Source organism: Bos javanicus, chromosome 19 (genome assembly GCF_032452875.1).
Source record: "Bos javanicus breed banteng chromosome 19, ARS-OSU_banteng_1.0, whole genome shotgun sequence".
Taxonomy (NCBI): Eukaryota; Metazoa; Chordata; class Mammalia; order Artiodactyla; family Bovidae; genus Bos; species Bos javanicus.
The window spans coordinates 8,926,483-8,945,680 of record NC_083886.1 but is presented as its reverse complement, the minus strand read 5'-3'; the positions used below and the strand labels follow the sequence as shown (position 1 = coordinate 8,945,680).

Below are 19,198 nucleotides of genomic sequence, written 5' to 3'. Positions count from 1 at the left end.
TTTGTCAAATAATTACTGCTATTGACTCAAGAATCCTAATTACTGCTCAAATTATAATTATCTGCCTGATCTGTTAGAGGGAAAATGTAAAACAACTTGCACCAGACTTTGTTAACACTTGCTTTCAACCTAAGCTTGAGAAATTACAATTGATTGCTTATGTAGCCAAAGTATTTTACCTCCACCTACTGTGCTACTGTACACTTTAAACTAGTGCATTGTTACTGAAAATAATCTGAAAGGAAACCCCACTGAATTATTTCACAACGGTTTCCTCTGGGAAGAAAAGTGGGACTGAGGAATGAGAAGAACACTCACTTTTTACTCTACATTCTTTTGTATTGTTTGAGTTTTAAACATCAGTATATATACATAAACTACTTGAATAAATTTTTAGAAGTGTATTTTAGGTGATCTTAGCTTTAAAGCAAAAGTGTTAGTCACTCAGTTGTGTCTGACACTTTGAGACCCCATGGTCTGTAGTCTGCCAGATTCCTCTGTCCATGGAATTCTCCAGGTAAGAATACTCTAGTTGGTAGCCATTCCCCTTCTCCAGAGGATCTTCCTGACCCAGGGACTGAACCCACATCTCCTGCATTGCAGGTGGATTCTATACCGCTGAGCCACTGGAAGCCCAAATTAAACTAGTAATCTGCAACAAAGCACAAATCAAATTAAGCAGTAATTCACCATATCAGTGGAGGATTTTTGATTTTAAGTGAAAGTGAAAATGAAGTTGCTTAGTCGTGTCTGACTCTGCGACCCCGTGGACTGTAGCCCACCAAGCTATCAATTTTCAAGACAGAATAAAATTTGCTGGTATGGGAGGCACTTCATGCAAGTGGGTATTCTAGAATCTAGATCTTCCCGACCCAGCAATTAAACCCAGGTCTCCTGCATTGCAGGCAGATTCTTTCCTGTCTGAGCCACCAGGGAAGCCTGTAATGCTTGAGAATTTAGAAAATATAGAAAGACATAAAAGTCATCTAGAGATAGTTACTCTTAACTTTTTGATATATTTAATCTCAGTTTTATAGTCCTCATATATTTATTTTTCATGTTAGGGGTAACAATGTATATATGTCTGGAGGTACTTCTCCTTGAAATTGTATCATGAATTCTGTCCTATGCCATTAAGTATTTTTTTTTCAAAACATAGCTTGTAAAGATGTATAATATCACATCACATGGACATAATTCATTTAATCCTCCCCCCTCTAAAAAATTTAGATAGTTTGTCTAAGTATAAACAACCTGATGCACAACCTTAAACATAAATGAAATTATTTCCCTGGAATCTTTAGAAGTCAAATTACTGAATCAAAGGGCATGCGTTTTTCTAAGTTTCTTGAGATGTCTGTCCAGAATGCTTGATACCAGCACACAAAGGTGTCCATCATATTTAATACTCGCTCAACACTTTTCCTTGATAATTTGATGAGTGGAAAAGTACTTTGTTGTTTTAATTTGGAGATCTTTGATCACTAGATGAAGCGGAATAATTTTTCTGCCTTGTTTTGTGAATTGATTCATAGCCTATCTTTTACTAGGTTTTAATAACTGCACGCACTGTTATGTAGGATATCAACTTCTTTTCTGTCATAGTTCCTGCAAATATTTCAGTTTTCTCTTAAATTTACTATTTAATGTACTTAAGTTTATTTTTTGCTAGACAGATCTATATTCCCTTTGTGGTTTATTTAAATGCTTTCAAGCTTTGAAGACCTTTACCTTTCCAAATTAGATAAATATTCACCTATAGCTATTTTCCCCCTCACAATTCAGCTTTAATCCAGTGCTTCTTAACCTTCTGGGGCTACAGATTCCACTGAGAATCTCATGAAAGTGTTAGGCTTCCTGGAACCTTATCTATGAATTAACAATTTCTGCTTCAATCCATCTGGAGTTTATTTTGGTATAGAGTGTGATATGAAGCGTTAACTGTTTTCCTCTCAAAAAGCACTTGTCCAAGCACGACTGATAAAGTCATCTTTTCTATCCCATTGATTTGTGACACCTTTATCATTCACTAAATTCTCATAAATTTCAGAAAAGACTGTTTTAACCAAGATGATGGCTATTATCAGCCTTTGTTCTGTTAAAGTAAAGCCAACATACTCACTCCTTAGGCAGCACTCTATTTTTCCTGAGAAATACCATAATCAAAATCGAGACCTGTTTTCTTTATATATTTTGTAACTGGTGTTTTACTTGATCTAGATTTCAAATCTGATAGGAAAATAAGACATTAATAGCAATATTTTAGTTTTAGCAGTCATGTTTTTGAGTGACTGTTTATGATCTTTATTCTTTTCCTATTTTGAAAAATTTTAAACCCTTACACAGATGTCAAAAGAATAGCAAAATGAATACCTTTAAACCAACCCTTAGCTCTGATTCATAATTAACATTTTTCTCTCATATTTTCTTTCTTTCTTTCAAAATAAACTCATATTTTGATGTATCATTTGGAAAGAAAATTGTGGACATTATGAAATTTCACCTTTCAATACTTCAGCAACTATTTCCAAAAATACAAGGGTAGTCTCCTTGCTTTTTTAAATGTTTTGCATTAGAAAAAAAAATTTTTAACAGCAACACAGGTAAGCCCATCACCCGTATTCCAGCATTAGTAACTTATTGTAATTACTTTGCTTCATTTCTGTATATCCATTTCATGTGTGCTTAGCCACTCAGTCATGCCCGACTCTCTGCAAACCCATGGACTGTAGCCTGTGAGGCTCCTCTGCCCATGGGATTCTCCAGGCAAGAATACTGGAGTGGGTCGCCATTCCCTTCTTTGATCTTTCTAACCCAGGGATCAAACCCGGGGTCTCCTGCACTACAGGTGGATTCTTTACCATCTGAGCTGCCTGGGAAGGCTCTATTTTTTGGTGCACAAAAGTAAATTACAGACATTAGAATATCTCCTAAATACCTCAGCAAGCAGGGATATCACTGTTTAGATTTTTTTCTTTTGATTTTACATATGATGAAATCTACAAATACGTACATTTTCTGAGTTTTGACAAGTAAATATAATCATGAATCATAATCATGTTCATCATCTTATGAACACATAGAACATTACCCTATGAGTATTTTTGTGCAGGAGTATGACTGCTTTATTAAAAAAAAGTTCACAAGGGAAGAAAAAACGCTTCCTGGCAACACTGCTTATTAGTTTCTCTAAAGTTGCCTGTTAGTAACTTTACCAAAAGGTACCAATTCTCAGTATGCTGAAAGAGGCAACAGAATTATATGTGAAACTGAGATGGTCACCTAAGAAATTCATGTTAGAATGGGGTTCAAACTACAAACATATGTGCTTCCTAATTTGGGGAATATGTTTTATTGGAATATAGATCCTCATTCATTTATGTACTGTCTCTTGCTACTTTTGTACTGTGACAGATGGTAGAGTGAATTAATTATGACAGACCATATGCTCTGCAAAGCCTGAAATACTTAGCTTGGCTCTTTATAGGAAAAGTTTGCCCATCTCTGCTCCAGAAGATAACTTGTTATCTTTCATTGTTTCACATAATTAATGAAGTGAATAAACACATACCAATAGAACATAAAATCAAAAAGTTAAGATCAAAGCCTAAAGTTGCCAACATTGCCTTCTAAGAGTCAGAAGTTTTGTATTATTAATCACAGTGGGTATGTATGTGGGGTGGGGTGTAGTGAAGAAAAGGATATAAATAAAAATATAATGTAAACCAAAAAGTTTTCTTAACAGGAGACAGAACACAGTTTTATTCAATAACATAATGAATACTTAGAAAAGAGAACCCAACTTCCTACTTTAGTCAGACGAGAGGTGAGAAGAAAGAAAAGCAGCAAGGGGCGAGAAATGAGAGGATACGAGGTGCAAACACACTCTGCCATGGGTGAGGTGGAAGCAGGAAAACACAAGAAAGAAAGAAGGCTACAGGGAAAATAGGATCCAACACAGTACCTGGCACAAAATAGATGTTTAATAAGTGAAACCTAAATAATGACAATGGGACTAAATTAAAAGTCCTTTGCCACTTATTCTGTAGTTTTTAACTGGGTTGCAGGTTTTAAAATCAGCTATCACATGGCCCTTTGAAATTCTATCTCGTTGAATAGTCTTCATGGTTTACTTGAAATCTTGGACTTCCTAAGAATGTGAGGCAGTCACAGAAGGAGCCCTCCCCAGGGCTGGATAAAATCCAAAGAAGGACAGTCTGGTCTGTGTTTAAAGATTATAAATATTTAGTTTCTTTATCTGAAATATCTCATTCCTGCAGAAGGTCACAGCAGACTGTAATCCTACATAAAATGATCAGCTAAAATAAATCAGAGCATTGCAGAATACATACTATTAATACTTCAGGTCACTGCTCTTTTCTTCTGGGAATAATAAACATTTCCTAAATTGTAAAGAAACCATTTTTACCACGGGTTAAGGGTTCTAGCATGCTAGGAAGAGACTGCTCAGTAACCCGGAGAACAAGCTAAGGAGGAAAAGGAGGTCTTTAAGGACAGAGGCTCATGTTTAAGAAGTACATAAATATAGCAGTAATTCTTAAACTTTAGAATCACCTGCAGGGACTGTTAAAGCAAAGATTATTGGTTCCCAGCCCAAGTTTCTGATCCAGTGGGTCTGGGGTGAGGCTAACGCCAGGAAAAATAGAAGATGCTCAGTTAAATCTGGATTGTAGATAAACAACAAATAATTTTTTGGTTTAAGTATGTCTCAAATAATGCAAATATTTTTATTTCATTTTGTGTTAGATGCAAATCTCTGATTTTTATTCTGTGTGCTAATCTAAATCTGTGTTAGAATTTGCATTTCTAACAAGTTTCTGAGTGATACTGATGCTGCTAGTCTGGGGACCTTACTTCAAGAACCACTGATACACAGGATATTATGTCATCATCAAAAAGGAAAAATTAGGAGCAGGAATGAGTAGATTAGGGACGGATTCCTGGAGGAAAGGGCACAAGATAGTCATTAAGGATGCCAAGAAGCTAGCCAGGAGAATACTTCAGCCTTGAGGAAAAGAAGGGTGATATGAAAAGTTGGTATTTAAAGGAAACCACAACCAGCCTGATGTTGCTGGTGCATAAAGCTTAATGCAGACAGTGGTAGAGAAGACTAAAAGGGCAGGCATGGTCCAGAGAGCACAAGGACCTTATATACCACGTTAAGCACCTGGAGTTTATTCTGAAAGACCATCATTGTAAGTGATGGGGGTTATGGGAGGGTTTTAAACAGAGACCCCATCAGATATGTATTTCTAGAAAGATCACTTAATTGGAGAATCAGAGCACTGTGATTATTTGCTAAGAGTAACTGAAATGCAGTTAAGATATTTACAGACATCATTTTAATCTAATTCTGCACAGACAAAAAGAAGGGAAGGAAATAATACTTCATGTCTTCTTTTAAACCAATCCCAATTCTCTAAGACTAAAGTTTAACTAGGAAGAGAATTATGAAAAATTTTAAAAAAGATACTGGTAACTGAGCTCTCACTGAGGCCAAAAGGACACCTAAATTTGAAAGATATCAAGTAAAAATGGTTATAAAACTGTAGTTGTTGAAAGCATATTTTTAAAGTCTTAATCTGATGTGTAAGATGTTAGAAATAATTGTTGATATAACAGTGCTCATGCTAATTTAAAAAAAGGACTTTTAAAAACAAAATACAAACAAAAAAAGTAACCTGCTATCTCATGCCAGTTTTCTATTTCTGTTCTTAAACATGGCTAGGGACTTTTCAACTTGTCAGAAACAAAATCCAACACAATGAAGATGTCCAGACTTAAGGCAGAGACAAGACTGAACTGGAGGTTAGAAATTCTGGAGGCCAATTCTATTTTACCACTGAGTAAAATTCTCTATCAAATTCTCTCAAATGTAAAATGAATTAGCAAAGATAATCTGCAGAGAAGCATCCCCTTTTATTACCAATGTCTAACACGAGCAAAGAACAGCTTCACCTATTTTCGGACGATATTTAAGTACACACATGTGTATTTAAAAGCTATTAAAATATTCTTGGCTTAATCAAAGTCGCTTGGCTAAGATGCCAAAGGTCCTGAAAGACCATCTGGCAAAAGGAGTATTCCTTTAAGTGTTCTTTCGGAGTGTGCACTATAGCACCAAACCTATATTAAAAAAAAGATAACTAAAGTGCTGCCCTGGAATGACACCTGTTTTCATTGTACATTCATAATACAGAACCCAAGATGAATCAGTTTTGCAATTTTAGGGAAAAATTAACTGGTCCATACTTCGTTTTTCTTTATGCAAAATGGAACTAATCAATAATTAACAAAAGTTAAAATATAACATACATTGGCCATAAAGTCTGCAGCACTTAGAGACCTCTGGATGAAAGTTAAGAGCCAAGTTTTACCCCAAAAGGGCAGGTTGGCTAAGGAGTGTGGGCCAGAAGCACTCGATAAATTACTGCAAATCTGCCTCGTTCTACCATTCTAGGGCTATATATTAACTTGTTTCCTTCAAGTGGGCAGGTGAAGTCTTTTGTGGCGATCAAAGCAGGCCGCTGACACCCACTCTGAAAAGCTTGACTCCCTCCAAACACTGTGGGGCAATCAGGCCCCACCGAAGCCGTACCTGTAATCGCAGAGCTTGGGCTGGTTGCCGCACTGTTGCTTGCAAACCACACAGTAACTGCACAGGGGGACGTTTCCCCGGATCCAGTGGTGAGGCATGGCGTCCACGGCCTTGCTGTCACTCTTGAGCATGATCTCCTTGCAGGGGAAGCGCTTGTCGGCCTTCTTGAGGCAGCCCTCGTCCACGCGCAGCCCACAGCAGTCGCAGAAGGCGCCCTGCAGGATGTGCTGCGCGCACACACAGCAGTAGGTGGGCTGGCTGAACAGGTCCGTGTCGCGCCAGCCGTGCTTGCTCTTGCGGAAGATGTCCCTGCGGTGCAGCTGCCGGCGCGACCGCTGGACGCTGCACCAGAAGGTGAAGAACACGGGCAGCAGCACCGAGCACAGCGTCCACAGGACCAGGTGCCCGTCCGCAAACAGGCTGGCGGGGGGCGCCGGCCGCTCCTGGCCTTCCATCTTCTCCAAGGACGGCGTCTGACTGGGAGAGACGCGGGCGGGTCCCCCACGGGCTCGCTGTCCCCCTGCAGCCCCCCTCCCTGTCTGTCAGGTGGCCCCGCTCGCCCCAAGGAGGCGCGCGCGCCCCGCCTTCCCCGCGGCCGGACCCCGGAGCCTCGGGGTCGCCGACGCGCCTAGTCGAAGGGGAGGCGCCCGGGGCCGTCACGCTCCCCTCCCCGCCCAGTCCTCGCCAGGCCGCGGGGAGGGGAGCGACCCCACTGTGGAGGAAGGCGGCGCGGCGCCCGGCCTTGGGGCGCCATGGTGCACGGGCCTCGCCCGCAGCCGTTAACCCAGGCCCGGCACACGCGCGCCTCGGGGGCTCAGGGCCCCACGGGCCCGCCCACCGCGCGGCCTCAGCGACCAGGGTGCCCTCCCCGCCCGCGCGCCCGGCCTACCTCGTGTAGGGCTGGGGGTTCGGCTCCGGGGCCCAGGCCTCCGGCCTTGCTGTCGCCCTCGCGTCGCCGCGAGTCCCGCGGGTGTGCGGACTCCGCGGGAGAGGCCGGCACCGCCGCGGCCGCGGGTTATGGGGCGGGGCCTCAGCCGGAGTGCTTGGACTGCGAGGTGTGAGGTGCGCCCGCGAGGCCGCGGGGCCTGACGGGGCGGTGCCTGACGGGGCAGGGCTAGATCGGGGGGGCGGGGCCTCGGCGGGAGCACCCGGGCTGCGAGAAGGTGTGAGTGAGACTGCGAGGCCGCGGGGCCTGACGGGGCGGCGCCCGACGGGGCGGGGCTAGATTGGGGGCGGGGCCTCGGCGGGAGAGCCCGGGCTGAGGGGAGGCGTGAGGTGTGACCGCGAGGCTGCGGGGCCTGACGGGGCGGGGCCTCGACACGGAGAGGGGTTAGATCGGGGGACGGGGCCTCGGCAGGAGCGCAGGGGCTGTGAGGAGGTGTGAGATGCGACCGCTAGGCCGCGGGGCCTGACGGGGCGGGGCCTCGAGGACAGGGAGGGGCCTCGCGGGAGGGGCGGGGCTAGATCGAGGGCCGGCCCAAGGGCGGGCCGGTGAGCGGGAGGACAGTGGGCGGAGGAACAGTAGAGGGGGCTTTGCTGCAGCGGCGGTTAAGTCGCTTCAGTCGTGTCCGACTCTGTGCGACCCCATAGGCGGCAGCCCACGAGGCTCCCCCGTCCCTGGGATTCTCCAGGCAAGAATACTGGAGTGGGTTGCCATTTCCTTCTCCAGTGCATGAAACTGAAAAGTGAAAAGTCGCTGAGTTTTGTCCGACTCTTAGCGACCACATGGACTGCGGTCCACCAGGCTCCTCTGTCCATGGGATTTTCCCAAGAGTGCTGGAGTGGGGTGCCATTGCCTTCTCCAAGAGGGGGCTTTAGAAGCTTCCAATCCCATGGACGGAGGAGCCTGGTGGGCTGCACTCCATGGGGTCGCTACGAGTCGGACACGAAATGGGCGACTTCACTTTCACTTTTCACTTTTATGCATTGGAGAAGGACATGGCAACCCACTCCAGTGTTCTTGCCTGGAGAATGCCAGGGACGGGGGAGCCTGGTGGGCTGCCGTCTCTGGGGTCGCACAGTCGGACACGACTGAAGCGACTTAGCAGCAGCAGCAGCAGCAGCAACAGCCTGTAATCACAGGGAGCTCTGGCATGAATGATTTATTTACAAAGTATACGTTTTTCTATGACCTGTAGCCTCACCCCTCCTCACTATCAGAAGAAGGTGGAACCTGGCACAGTTTTGAACACGGAAAGGGAGAAAACTGGCAGTTTTGAGTGTGCTATGTAGTGATTGAAGGGGACAATCCAAGTCAAAAATTGGTGGCTGTTGCCTGTGCTCTTACTAGTGACTTATTAGACACACACTGGCTGCGGGCTCACTGTGTGCCAAGCACTGTGCGAGGAGCTCCAGCTCTCCTGTAGTGCCGGGACTGTTGAAATCTGCCTAACAAGGAGAATTTGGTAGCCTTTTTTAATGACTTACAGCACCTTAGCTTCCATCTTTGCACTTAGCAGGGGCCATGCTAAACTTATCATGCCCATTTTACAGATGAGGAAAGCCAAAGTAAAGAGAGGTTGAGAAATACGCTTGATGTCATAACTCAGTGTTGGGACTGATATCACCTTAACTTCATCATTGAAGTTCATTTCAGTTCAGTCGCTCAGTCGTGTCTGTCTTTTTGCGACCCCATGAACTTCAGCATGCCAGGCCTCCCTGTCCATCACCAACTCCCGGAGCCCACCCAAACTCATGTCCATTGAATCGGTGACGCCATCCAACCGTCTCATCCTCTGTTGTCCCCTTCTCCTCCTGCCCTCAATCTTTCCCAGCATCAAGGTCTTTTCAAATGAGTCAGCTTTATGCATCAGGTGGCCAAAGTACTGGAGTTTCAGCTTCAACATCAGTCCTTCCAATGAACACCCAGGACTGATCTCCTTTAGGATGGACTGGTTAGATCTTGCAGTCCAAGGGACTCTCAAGAGTCTTCTCCAACACCACAGTTCAAAAGCATCAATTCTTTGGTGCTCAGTTTTCTTCACAGTCCAACTCTCACATCCATACATGACCACTGGAAAAACCATAACCTTGACTAGATGGACCTTTGTTGGCAAAGTAACGTCTCTGCTTTTTAACAGGCTGTCTAGGTTGGTCATAACTTTCCTTCCAAGGAGTAAGCGTCTTTTAATTTCATGGCTGCAATCACCATCTGCAGTGATTTTGGAGCCCCCCAAAATAAAGTCAGACACTGTTTCCACTGTGTTTCCCCATCTACTTGCCATGAAGTGATGGGATTGGATGCCATGATCTTCATTTTCTGAATGTTGAGCTTTAAGCCAACTTTTTCACTCTCTTCTTTCACTTTCATCAAGAGACTCTTTAGTTCTTCACTTTCTGCCATAAGGGTGGTGTCATCTGCATATCTGAGGTTGTTGATATTTCTCCTGGCAATCTTGGTTCCAGCTTGTGCTTCATCCAGCCCAGCCTTTCTCATGATGTACTCTTCATGTAAGTTAAATAAGCAGGGTGACAATATACAGCCTTGACGTACTCCTTTTCCTATTTGGAACCAGTCTGTTGTTCCATGTCCTGTATGCTTCCTGACCTGCATACAGGTTTCTCAAGAGGCAGGTCAGGTGGTCTGGTATTGAAGTTAGCATCAGTCTAAATGATTAAAGGGGCTTCCCTGGTGACTCAGTGGCTTCTTGTTGTGGAGCACAAGCTCTGGGGCACGCAGGTTTCAGTACTTATGGCACACGGACTCAGTTGCCCTGTGGCATGTGGGATCTTCCTGGATCAAAGATCGAGTTGGTGTTCCTTGAATTGTGAGGTGGATTCTTAACCAGTGGACCACCAGGGAAACCCAAGGTGTGATCTTTGACCACCTCCATTGGCATCATCTTAAAATATGGGTTCCCAGGTCTTCATCAGATCCCTGGATCAGAATTGTACTGGAGTTAGGAGTCTACCCTCTTAACAAGCTCCCCAGATAATTTATTTATTTATTTACAAACATTTGTTCGGTTTAAATTGTGAAATGTATATATCACACATACAAAAGATTTTTATAAAACATATGCACAGTTAAAAAAATAATAAGCACATGTATGCCCGCCATGTAGATTACTGTATTGAACATTAAGAGCCTTTCCTGTGCCCACCTGATGGCTATGCCTCCTCCCCATCAGGAAACTGTCATCTCATTTTTTGTGTTCTCCATTCCTCGTTTTTCTTTATAGTTTTACCCTTCCTGAAAGTGTCTCTATACAATATACTTTTGTTTAAGCCCAAGCCTGGCCCTGTCAGGAAGTAGCAGTGAAGCCAGTAACACGTGAGGGCTCCCAGGATGACAAGATACACTGAGCTGGGTCTGGGACAGAATCTGGGCTCAGTTTCCTCCCTGAGAAGATCCCACCTGGAGAAATCAGTGGGGGTGGGCTTGGGAAGATTGTTCATCACCATGGGCATCAGCTGGGCCGGGCTGTAGTTTGAATATCTGGAAAAATATGGCTGGGGAAGGGGATGCTTTCTAGTTTTGCTTCTCAGCTTGGTAAGACTTCCTTCAAGGTCTTAGAAAAAGATCCACGTAGAATGCTGCTCAGGGAGGAATGAGTATCTTTAGCTGATCCAGGCAATACGCATGGTCATTAAGATAAACAAGATACAGATAGTCTGTCCCAGGCTTACCCAGCCGCCTGTCCTCAGTGTGTCTCCGTATCGTGATGCTGACCTGGACCGCCTGTCCCCCATGTCAGAACACAGAGGTCGTCTTGGGATCCTCTTCACTGCCCTCCTGTTTGCATCTTCGGTTTCCTGGGTCATGTGACTTCCCCTTTCTTGGTGAATTCTCTACGGTTTGTGGAGCACATCCTTCAGTAGCTTTGAGAGCAAAGATACATGGGAAGCATATTTTTGAGTCCTTGCATGTTTACAAATGTCTTTATTCCGCCTTCTATACCTGATTGTTTCTCTGCATGTACAATTCGAAGTTGAAGAAATTTTCCTTCACACCACTGAAGACTGCTCCATTTCTGCTTTCTTTCATTGTTGCTGTAGAGATGTCTGAGTGTTGCTGATGGGCTTCCCTGACGTCTCAGGAGGTAAAGAATCCTCCTGCCAGAGCAGAAGACACCGGTTCAATACCTGGGTCGGGAAGATCCCCTGGAGAAGGGAATGGCTACCCACTCTAGTATTCTTGCCTGGAGAATTCCATGGACAGAGGAGCCTGGTGGGCTACAGTCCATGGGGTTGCAAAGAACTGGACGTGACTTGACATCTAAACCACACCATTAGGAGATGTCTGATGTTATTCCTGATCCCTACAATGTGACTTGTTTTTGCTTTCCTGAAGCTTGTAGAATCCTCTCTTCTTCTTCAGTGTTCTGAAATTTCACAAAGATGTGCCTTGGCACGCGTCTGTTTTCATCTGTTTTGCCAGATTTGCCTGGCCCTTTCAGTCTGGAAGCTCATGTCCTTCAGTGCTGGAATTACTTTGTTGATTTCCTCCTCTTTACTGTCTGTGTTCTTTTTGAAACTTCTGTTATCTGGATGTTGGACCTCCTAGACTGTTCTCTCTCTCTCTTTTTAAAATAGACTTTATTTTTTAGATTGGTTTTAGATTCACAGCAAAATGGAGCAGAAAGTGCAGAAAATTCCCTTATATCCCCTGTTGCCCCACATGCACACCCTCCCTCATCATCAACGTTCCCCACCAGAGTGGTGCGTTTGTTACAACAATCGATAAACGTACTTGGACACCGTATCATCACTCAAAGTCCACAGTTTGCAGTAGAGTTCACCATTGGTGCTGTGCATCCGCTGGGTTTGGACAAATGTAGGATGACACTTATCCACTATTATTGTGCCAACGCAGGACAGTTTCACACACACAGACACACACACAGAAGTCGTTCAGTCGTGTCTGACTCTTTGCAACCCCATGGATTGTAGTCCACCAGGCTCCTCGGTCCATGGGATTTTTCCAGGCATGAATACTGGAGTGGGTTGCCGTTTCCTTCTCCAGGGGATCTTTCTGACCCAGGGATTGAACCCCAGTCTCCCGCATTGTAGGCAGACGCTTTACCGTCTGAGCCACCAGGGAAGTCCATCAAAAATACAGAAGAGTAGTAGTAAGTTTCAAAAGGATGTCAGTTGAGATCTTTTTTTATAGATGAAATCTACTTCCTAGAAGTCAACTTGCCAATTATATGCACAGCTGGAGACAAGAGGCTGCAAAAAAAGGTCCAACTGGAAAATATCTTGGGTACCCAATTAGATCCAGTTATTCTGCGTCTGTGGATTTAAAATTACCATCATCCACGGTGGAATAGATGTGTCCCTTGTTGCTTAGAAAATCCACAACTAGCTTGATTGAGGCTACGGACATGTGTTGGAGTTGGTTCTTGAGATCCTGAAAGTTCAATCCTTCAAGTCTTGGCAAGCCTTGATCAAATTCAGCACCTGCTTCTGGGCCACAGTGAGGCCATTTGCTGCCCTACAAATCCTCTGGGTTCTGCCTGTTCCTCACCCCTGGTAACCACTGATCCTTTTCCTGTTTCCATAGTTTTGCCTTTTCCAGAATGTAATATAGTTGGAATCCTAGGACATGTAGCCTTTTCAGATTGGCTTCTTTCATGTAGTAATGTGCATTTAAGTTTCCTCCATGTCTTTTCATGGCTTGATAGCTTATTCCTTTTTCGTGCCAAGTTGGAGAAGCCAATGGCACCCCACTCCAGTACTCTTGCCTGGAAAATCCTATGGACGGAGGAGCCTGGTAGGCTGCAGTCCATGGGGTCACGGAGAGTCGGACACGACTGAGCGACTTCACTTTCACTGTTCACTTTCATGCGCTGGAGAAGGAAATGGCAACCCACTCCAGTGTTCTTGCCTGGAGAATCTCAGGGACGGGGAGCCTGGTGGGCTGCCGTCTATGGGATTGCACAGAGTCGGACACGACTGAAGCAACTTAGCAGTAGCACTTTAAATTTAGGGCTAAGGAATTGTCTGGATGTGACACTATAGTTTATTTACCCTGTGACCTACTGAAGGACATCTTGGTAGCTTCTAGGTTTTGACAGTTATGAGTAAAGCTCCTAGAAATATCTGAAAGCAGTTTTGTTTGGACATACATTTACAACTCCTTTGGATAAAAGTCCTCTCTGTAAATATTCTAAAAGACTTCCATCGCTTTATTCTTGAATCTTTTTATTGAGTTTTTAATTTCTAAGAACTTTTTTGTTGATTTTTTAAAATGAATGTTCCTTTCCTTACAGCATCCTATTCACACCTCCTGGGAGCAAAATCTCTCATCTCTCCAAGGATACTCTGTGTGTGTGTTTCCTTCTGTTTTTGCATTGCCTGTGATTACCCCAAGTTGCTTTTTCCTGTAGCTTCTTTTGTCTTCATCTTCCACATCAGAGTCTTTCTCAGATGTCTGATGACCCTCCTGGTGAGTCTTTGGCATCTTAAGATTTGAGAACCACAGCTAGAGTGTCTCTTTATCCCTCAAGCTTGTCATCCCAACTGAAATCCCACAGAGAAAAACAGCACATATTTCAGTAATTTTTTTTCTCCAGGAAAATTGGAGCTTTTCTGTTCTAGTTACAGGCCTTGCCCTTTTCCTGAATGAAATACGACAGAGGCCTTAGAGGTGGTTTCCCGAGTTAGTGCACGCACCACCCCTCGTGTGTTTATTTGCATTGTCTTACATTCCTCTGCCTTTGCCAGTGCCGCGGGCATTCCTGTTTAATTAGGCTGGAGAGGCGCTGGCACCGGCAGCCAGGGACCTGGTGAGACCTTGGCCGTCCTTACCTGCTGGGCAGATGTAAGCTGAAGCCGGTGTCCGGGCCCAGAGCAGACTTTGCAGCCCGCTTGGAAAGGGTCCTGTCCAAGGCCATTTTATTGCTGCTTCAGAGAGGAAGGTGTGTGTGTGTGCAGCAGTCCTGAGGCTGTGGGAAGAGAAACCCAGGACGGGTGTGCAGAGACAGTGGGGGAGAGGTAGGAGATGGGGAAAGCAGCTCACACTTAAAAGGCGCCAGATCTTCTTACCTAAGTAACGATGGACTTTATTTCAATGAATTTTAAATTATAAAATTTTATCATTATAAATGTATAAATTATAAATGTATAAAATTAATTTAATATGTATTTGGCTAATCTCAACATCATTTGGGCATTATGTTTTTTTACAGCCTTTCTGTCATGTGTCTGAGAATGAGGAAGTTATAGAAATATTGATAAGAGTGACTTCGCAGAGGAGGAAGAATAGTAACAACAGTAGTAACGGTAGTTTCCAGGTATTAGTTACATCTGTCAAGTACTTGACACGTTCTTTCTCTTTAAAGTCTTAAAACACGTTAAGAGGTAAGTTTTATTATAATGATCATTCCTGTTTTTTTAAATTAATCTATTTATTTTAATTGGAGGCTAATTACTTTACAATATTGTAGTGGTTCTTGCCATACATTGACATGGATCAGCCATGGGTGTACATGTGTTCCCCATCCTGAACCCCCGTCCCACTTCCATCCCCCATTCCTGTTTTAAGATAATGAGCAGACAGTGACTTGAACAGTAAGGAATGTGCGCAGCATCATACAGCTTCAATGTAGCACAGGCAGTGTTTCGGAGCCAGGGTTCAAGCTCAGGTCTATGGATGACTCCACAGCTCACAGTCTGGACCATTGTACCACTCGGTCCACACAGTAGGTATTCATTCATTTTTGAATGAAGCTCTGGCAACATCCAATTATTAACTTGGACCCCAAAGCACCCAGATTTGCACATGCTGACCATCCCATTACACCCCTGACCAATTTTATTTCCTTGGGCTCCAAAATCTCTACAGACAGTGACTGCAGCCACAAAATTAAAAGATATTGCTTCTTGGAAGGAAAGCTATGACAGACAGTGCATTAAAAATCAGAGACATTACTTTTCTGACAAAGGTGCATACAGTCAAACCTATGATTTTTCCAGTAGTCATGTACGGATGTGAGAGTTGGACCGTGAAGAAGGCTGAGTGCCAACGAATTGATGCTTTCAAGTTGTGGTGCTGCAGAAGACTCATGAGAGTCCCTTAGACAGCAAGATCAAACCAGTCAATCCAAAAGGAAATCAACCCTGAATATTCATTGGAAGGACTGATGCTGAAGCTGAAGCTCCAGTACTTTGGCCATCTGATGTGAAGAGCTGACTTATTGGAAAGGCCCCTGATGCTGGGAAAGATTGAAGGCAGGAGGAGAAGAGGGCAGCAGAGGATAAGATAGGTTAGATAGCATCACTCAGGCAATGCACATGAATTTGAACAAACTTCAGAAGATAGTGAGGGACAGAGGAGCCTGGTGTGCTACAGTCCATGGCGTTGAAAAGGGTCGGACACGACTTAGCGACCGAATAACAACAGCATCAGTTATCTGTTGTCAGGGTAATGCTGCCTAACAAACTGTTCCTAGCTCGTTTGTGCGAACTTCCTAACTCAGGGATCAAACGCTCATCTCTTAAGTCTCCTGCTTTGGCAGGTGAGTTCTTCACCAGTAGCACCACCTGGGAAGCCCGCTCCCTAATTCCGTGACTTGAAGTAACAATCATTCCCTGGTGGCTCAGACGGTAAAGAATCCGCCTGCAATGCGGGAGACCTGGGTTCAATCCCTGGGTTGGAGAGATCCCCTGGAGGAGGGCATGCAACCCACTCCAGTATTCTTGCCTAGAGAATCCCATGGACGGAGGAGCCTGGTGGGCTACAGTCCATGGGGCCACAAAGAGTCGGACACGGCTGAGCAATTAAGCACAGCACACACAGTCTCAAGAGCCTGCAGATTATTGGGAGGCTCTGCTACAGGCTGTGGTAGCTGGAGGGCAGCTGAGCAAGGCTGGGCTGGGCTGGGTGGGTCTGCTGCCGGCTGCACATCGGTGTAGACACTGTCCATGTGAATTAATTCTGAGACCAAGCTTGAAGGATGGCAGCTGTCCAGGGAAAGCTCTTTTTGCAGCGATGACTGCAAAATGCAAGAGGGCACACCAAACTACACAAATACATTTCCTGCCTCTGTTTGGGTCATGTCTGCTACCCTCCCACTGTCCAGAGCCCGTCACTTGGCCGGGCCCAAAGTTAAGGCACAGGACTGCAGAACCATATGGTAAAGAAGGACATGGTAAAGATGTCAGTGGTAAAGATGTGCAGTGGCGATGGTGAAGAACTGATGCTAAGAATTCAGTCTACCTAGCCCACGCCTAAGATCTCACAGTGTGCCTGTAAATTAACATGTGGGTGGGTACACATGCAGGTTATGGAGGTACCTTATGAAGAGTGTACAAGAATCATATGTACATGGTGAATATATAGCATTTGTAGTCTAGTGGAAAAGAGAGCACAAAAAGAAAAACAGAAAAGAGAAATTAAAAAGAAAAAACTACGTAAGGAAATGTTAGTATTTATTTAATTGGTTCTGGGCCTAAAGAATGTGGACACATTATAATTCTCTTGGGACCGGTTCAGCAGCTTTCTATAGTTAAAAAGAAAAGATGTTCCCTTGTTTCTGAAGTTTAACTCACAGAATTTGAAATCACTGTCTTATCCTATTGAAACACTATGCTGTGTGATTATGTTGAGAGCTTGATGATGCTGGCTTTATCACCGATCCTTAAACTTTGAAGAATTTCTTTTTAAAAGAGATGGGAGGGCTTCCCTGATGACTCCGTGGGGGAATCGGCCTGCCAAAGCAGGAGACATCGGTTCGATCGATCCCTGACCCGGGAAGATCCCACATGCCACAGGGCAACTCAGCCCATGCAGCACAACTATTTAGCCTGTGCTCTAAAGCCCAGAAGCTGTACTACTGAAGTCCATGCCCCCTAGAGCCTGTGCTCTGCAACAAGAGAAGCCGCCGCAATGAGAAGCCCTCACGTCACAACTAGAGAAAGCCCACAGAGCAACAAAGACCCAGCACAGCCAAAAATAGGTAAATAAAAAATTATTTAAAAAAGAGAGAGAGATAGGAAACCGATACAAATGAAAATGTCCATTATGTCAGGGTGCTGTGAATATGGGTGGTAGTATCCTTCCTTTGGGGCTTCCCTGGTGGTTCAGATGGTAAGGAATCTGCCTGCAATGTGGGAGACCCAGGTTCAATCCCTTGGTTGGGAAGATCTGGAGGAGGAGATGGCAACCCACTCCAGTGTTCTTGCCTGGAGAATCCCATGGACAGAGGAGCCTGGCGGGCTACAGTTCACGGGGTCGCAAAGAGTCAGACACGACTGAGTGACTAAACCTTGCTTTTTCCTATTCTTTCTTGATATATTCTTCAGTCAGTTCAGTCGCTCAGTCATGTCCAACTCTTTTCGACCCCATGGACTGCAGCACACCAGGCTTCCCTGTTCATCACCAACTCCCAGAGCTTGCTCAAACTCATGTCCATTGAGTTGGTGATGCCATCCAACCATCTCATCCTCTGTCGTCCCCTTCTCCTGCCCTCAATCTTTCCCGCCATCAGGGTCTTTTCCAACGAGTCAGTTCTTCGCATCAGGTGACTGAAGTATTGGAGCTTCAGCTTCAGCATCAGTCCTTCCAATGAATATTCAGGACTGATTTCCTTTAGGATTTAGGATTGACTGGCTGGATCTCCTTGCAGTCCAAGGGATTCTCAAGAGTCTTCTCCAGCACCACAGTTCAAAAGCATCCATTCTTCAACGCTCAGCTTTCTTTATAGTCTACCTCTCACATCCATAGATGACTACTGGAGAAACCATTCTTAAATGTTGTCATGCCTCAGTATCTGATGAGGGCCTTCAGATCAGTTAAAAAGATAGGAAAACAGTTTGAGGCACTGCAGCGCCGTCTCTCTCCACCTCCCGTGGATTCTCTGGTGTTGTTGGCAACTTACAGAATAGTGAACCTTGGTGGCCTTGAGTGCCTTCCCCTGACCTTGGTTGTCCCAGGTTCTTCTCTCTACTCTGCCACCTTGTGGATTTTTGGGGAACTGTGCCTTCTGCTGTGAGCCCGGGTGACTCATCTAACTGATGCTCCCAGTTTCCCTGGAAGTGATCATAGGCAAATAGAAGGAAATTCTCCCCACCAGAATGACACTCTCAAGATTATCTTGCACTTTCAGTTTTGCCATTGTTCCCTTTTGTGAGATGATATCCCCAGAGCCCCACCTGAAAGGCATTTGCATGACCTGCCAGTATCACACCTGGGTGGCTTTTCACCTGAGACCTTGAAGAAGTATCCCAGGGTGGGATACAGCCTTTCTCCAGTAGCACTTCTGTCCACTCAAGGTTCCCTCTTCTTTCTGTTTTTTTGTTTTTGTTTTTAATTATAAAAGTAATACAAGCTTACTTAGAGTCTTGGAGAAGGAAATGGCAATCCACTCCAGGATTCTTGCCTGGAGAATTCCATGGATGGAAGAGCCTGGTGGGCTACAGTCCACGGGGTCACAAAGAGTCGGACATGACTGAGCGACTTCACTTTCACTTAGAGTTTACAATCCAATGGAGGAGACGGATTTTAAAAAGTAAACAAAGACAACATTTACCTGTTTACAGGGAGTGCTATGAGGTGGACAGTTGCGGTGGTCGTGGCAGGGAACCTTCATTATGTGGGGTGGTGCTTGCTTATGCAAGGGAAATTACAAACGGATA

The 19,198-nt window shown here is 44.8% G+C and overlaps 1 protein-coding gene across 2 annotated transcripts in view; it reads right to left on the bottom strand.

Annotated features, from left to right (window-relative positions):
- Positions 1-7,594, bottom strand: part of DGKE (diacylglycerol kinase epsilon) — a 29,269-nt gene extending 21,675 nt beyond the window's left edge. For both annotated transcript variants that reach the window (XM_061390031.1, XM_061390032.1), the window contains exons 1-2: positions 7,509-7,594; positions 6,620-7,096 (exon numbers count right to left, since the gene is read on the bottom strand). In XM_061390031.1, coding sequence (XP_061246015.1) covers positions 6,620-7,074 — 455 coding nt within the window. In that variant the 5' untranslated portion in view covers positions 7,075-7,096; positions 7,509-7,594. The remainder of the gene's footprint in view (positions 1-6,619; positions 7,097-7,508) is intronic.
- Between the last annotated feature and the right edge of the window lie 11,604 nt (positions 7,595-19,198).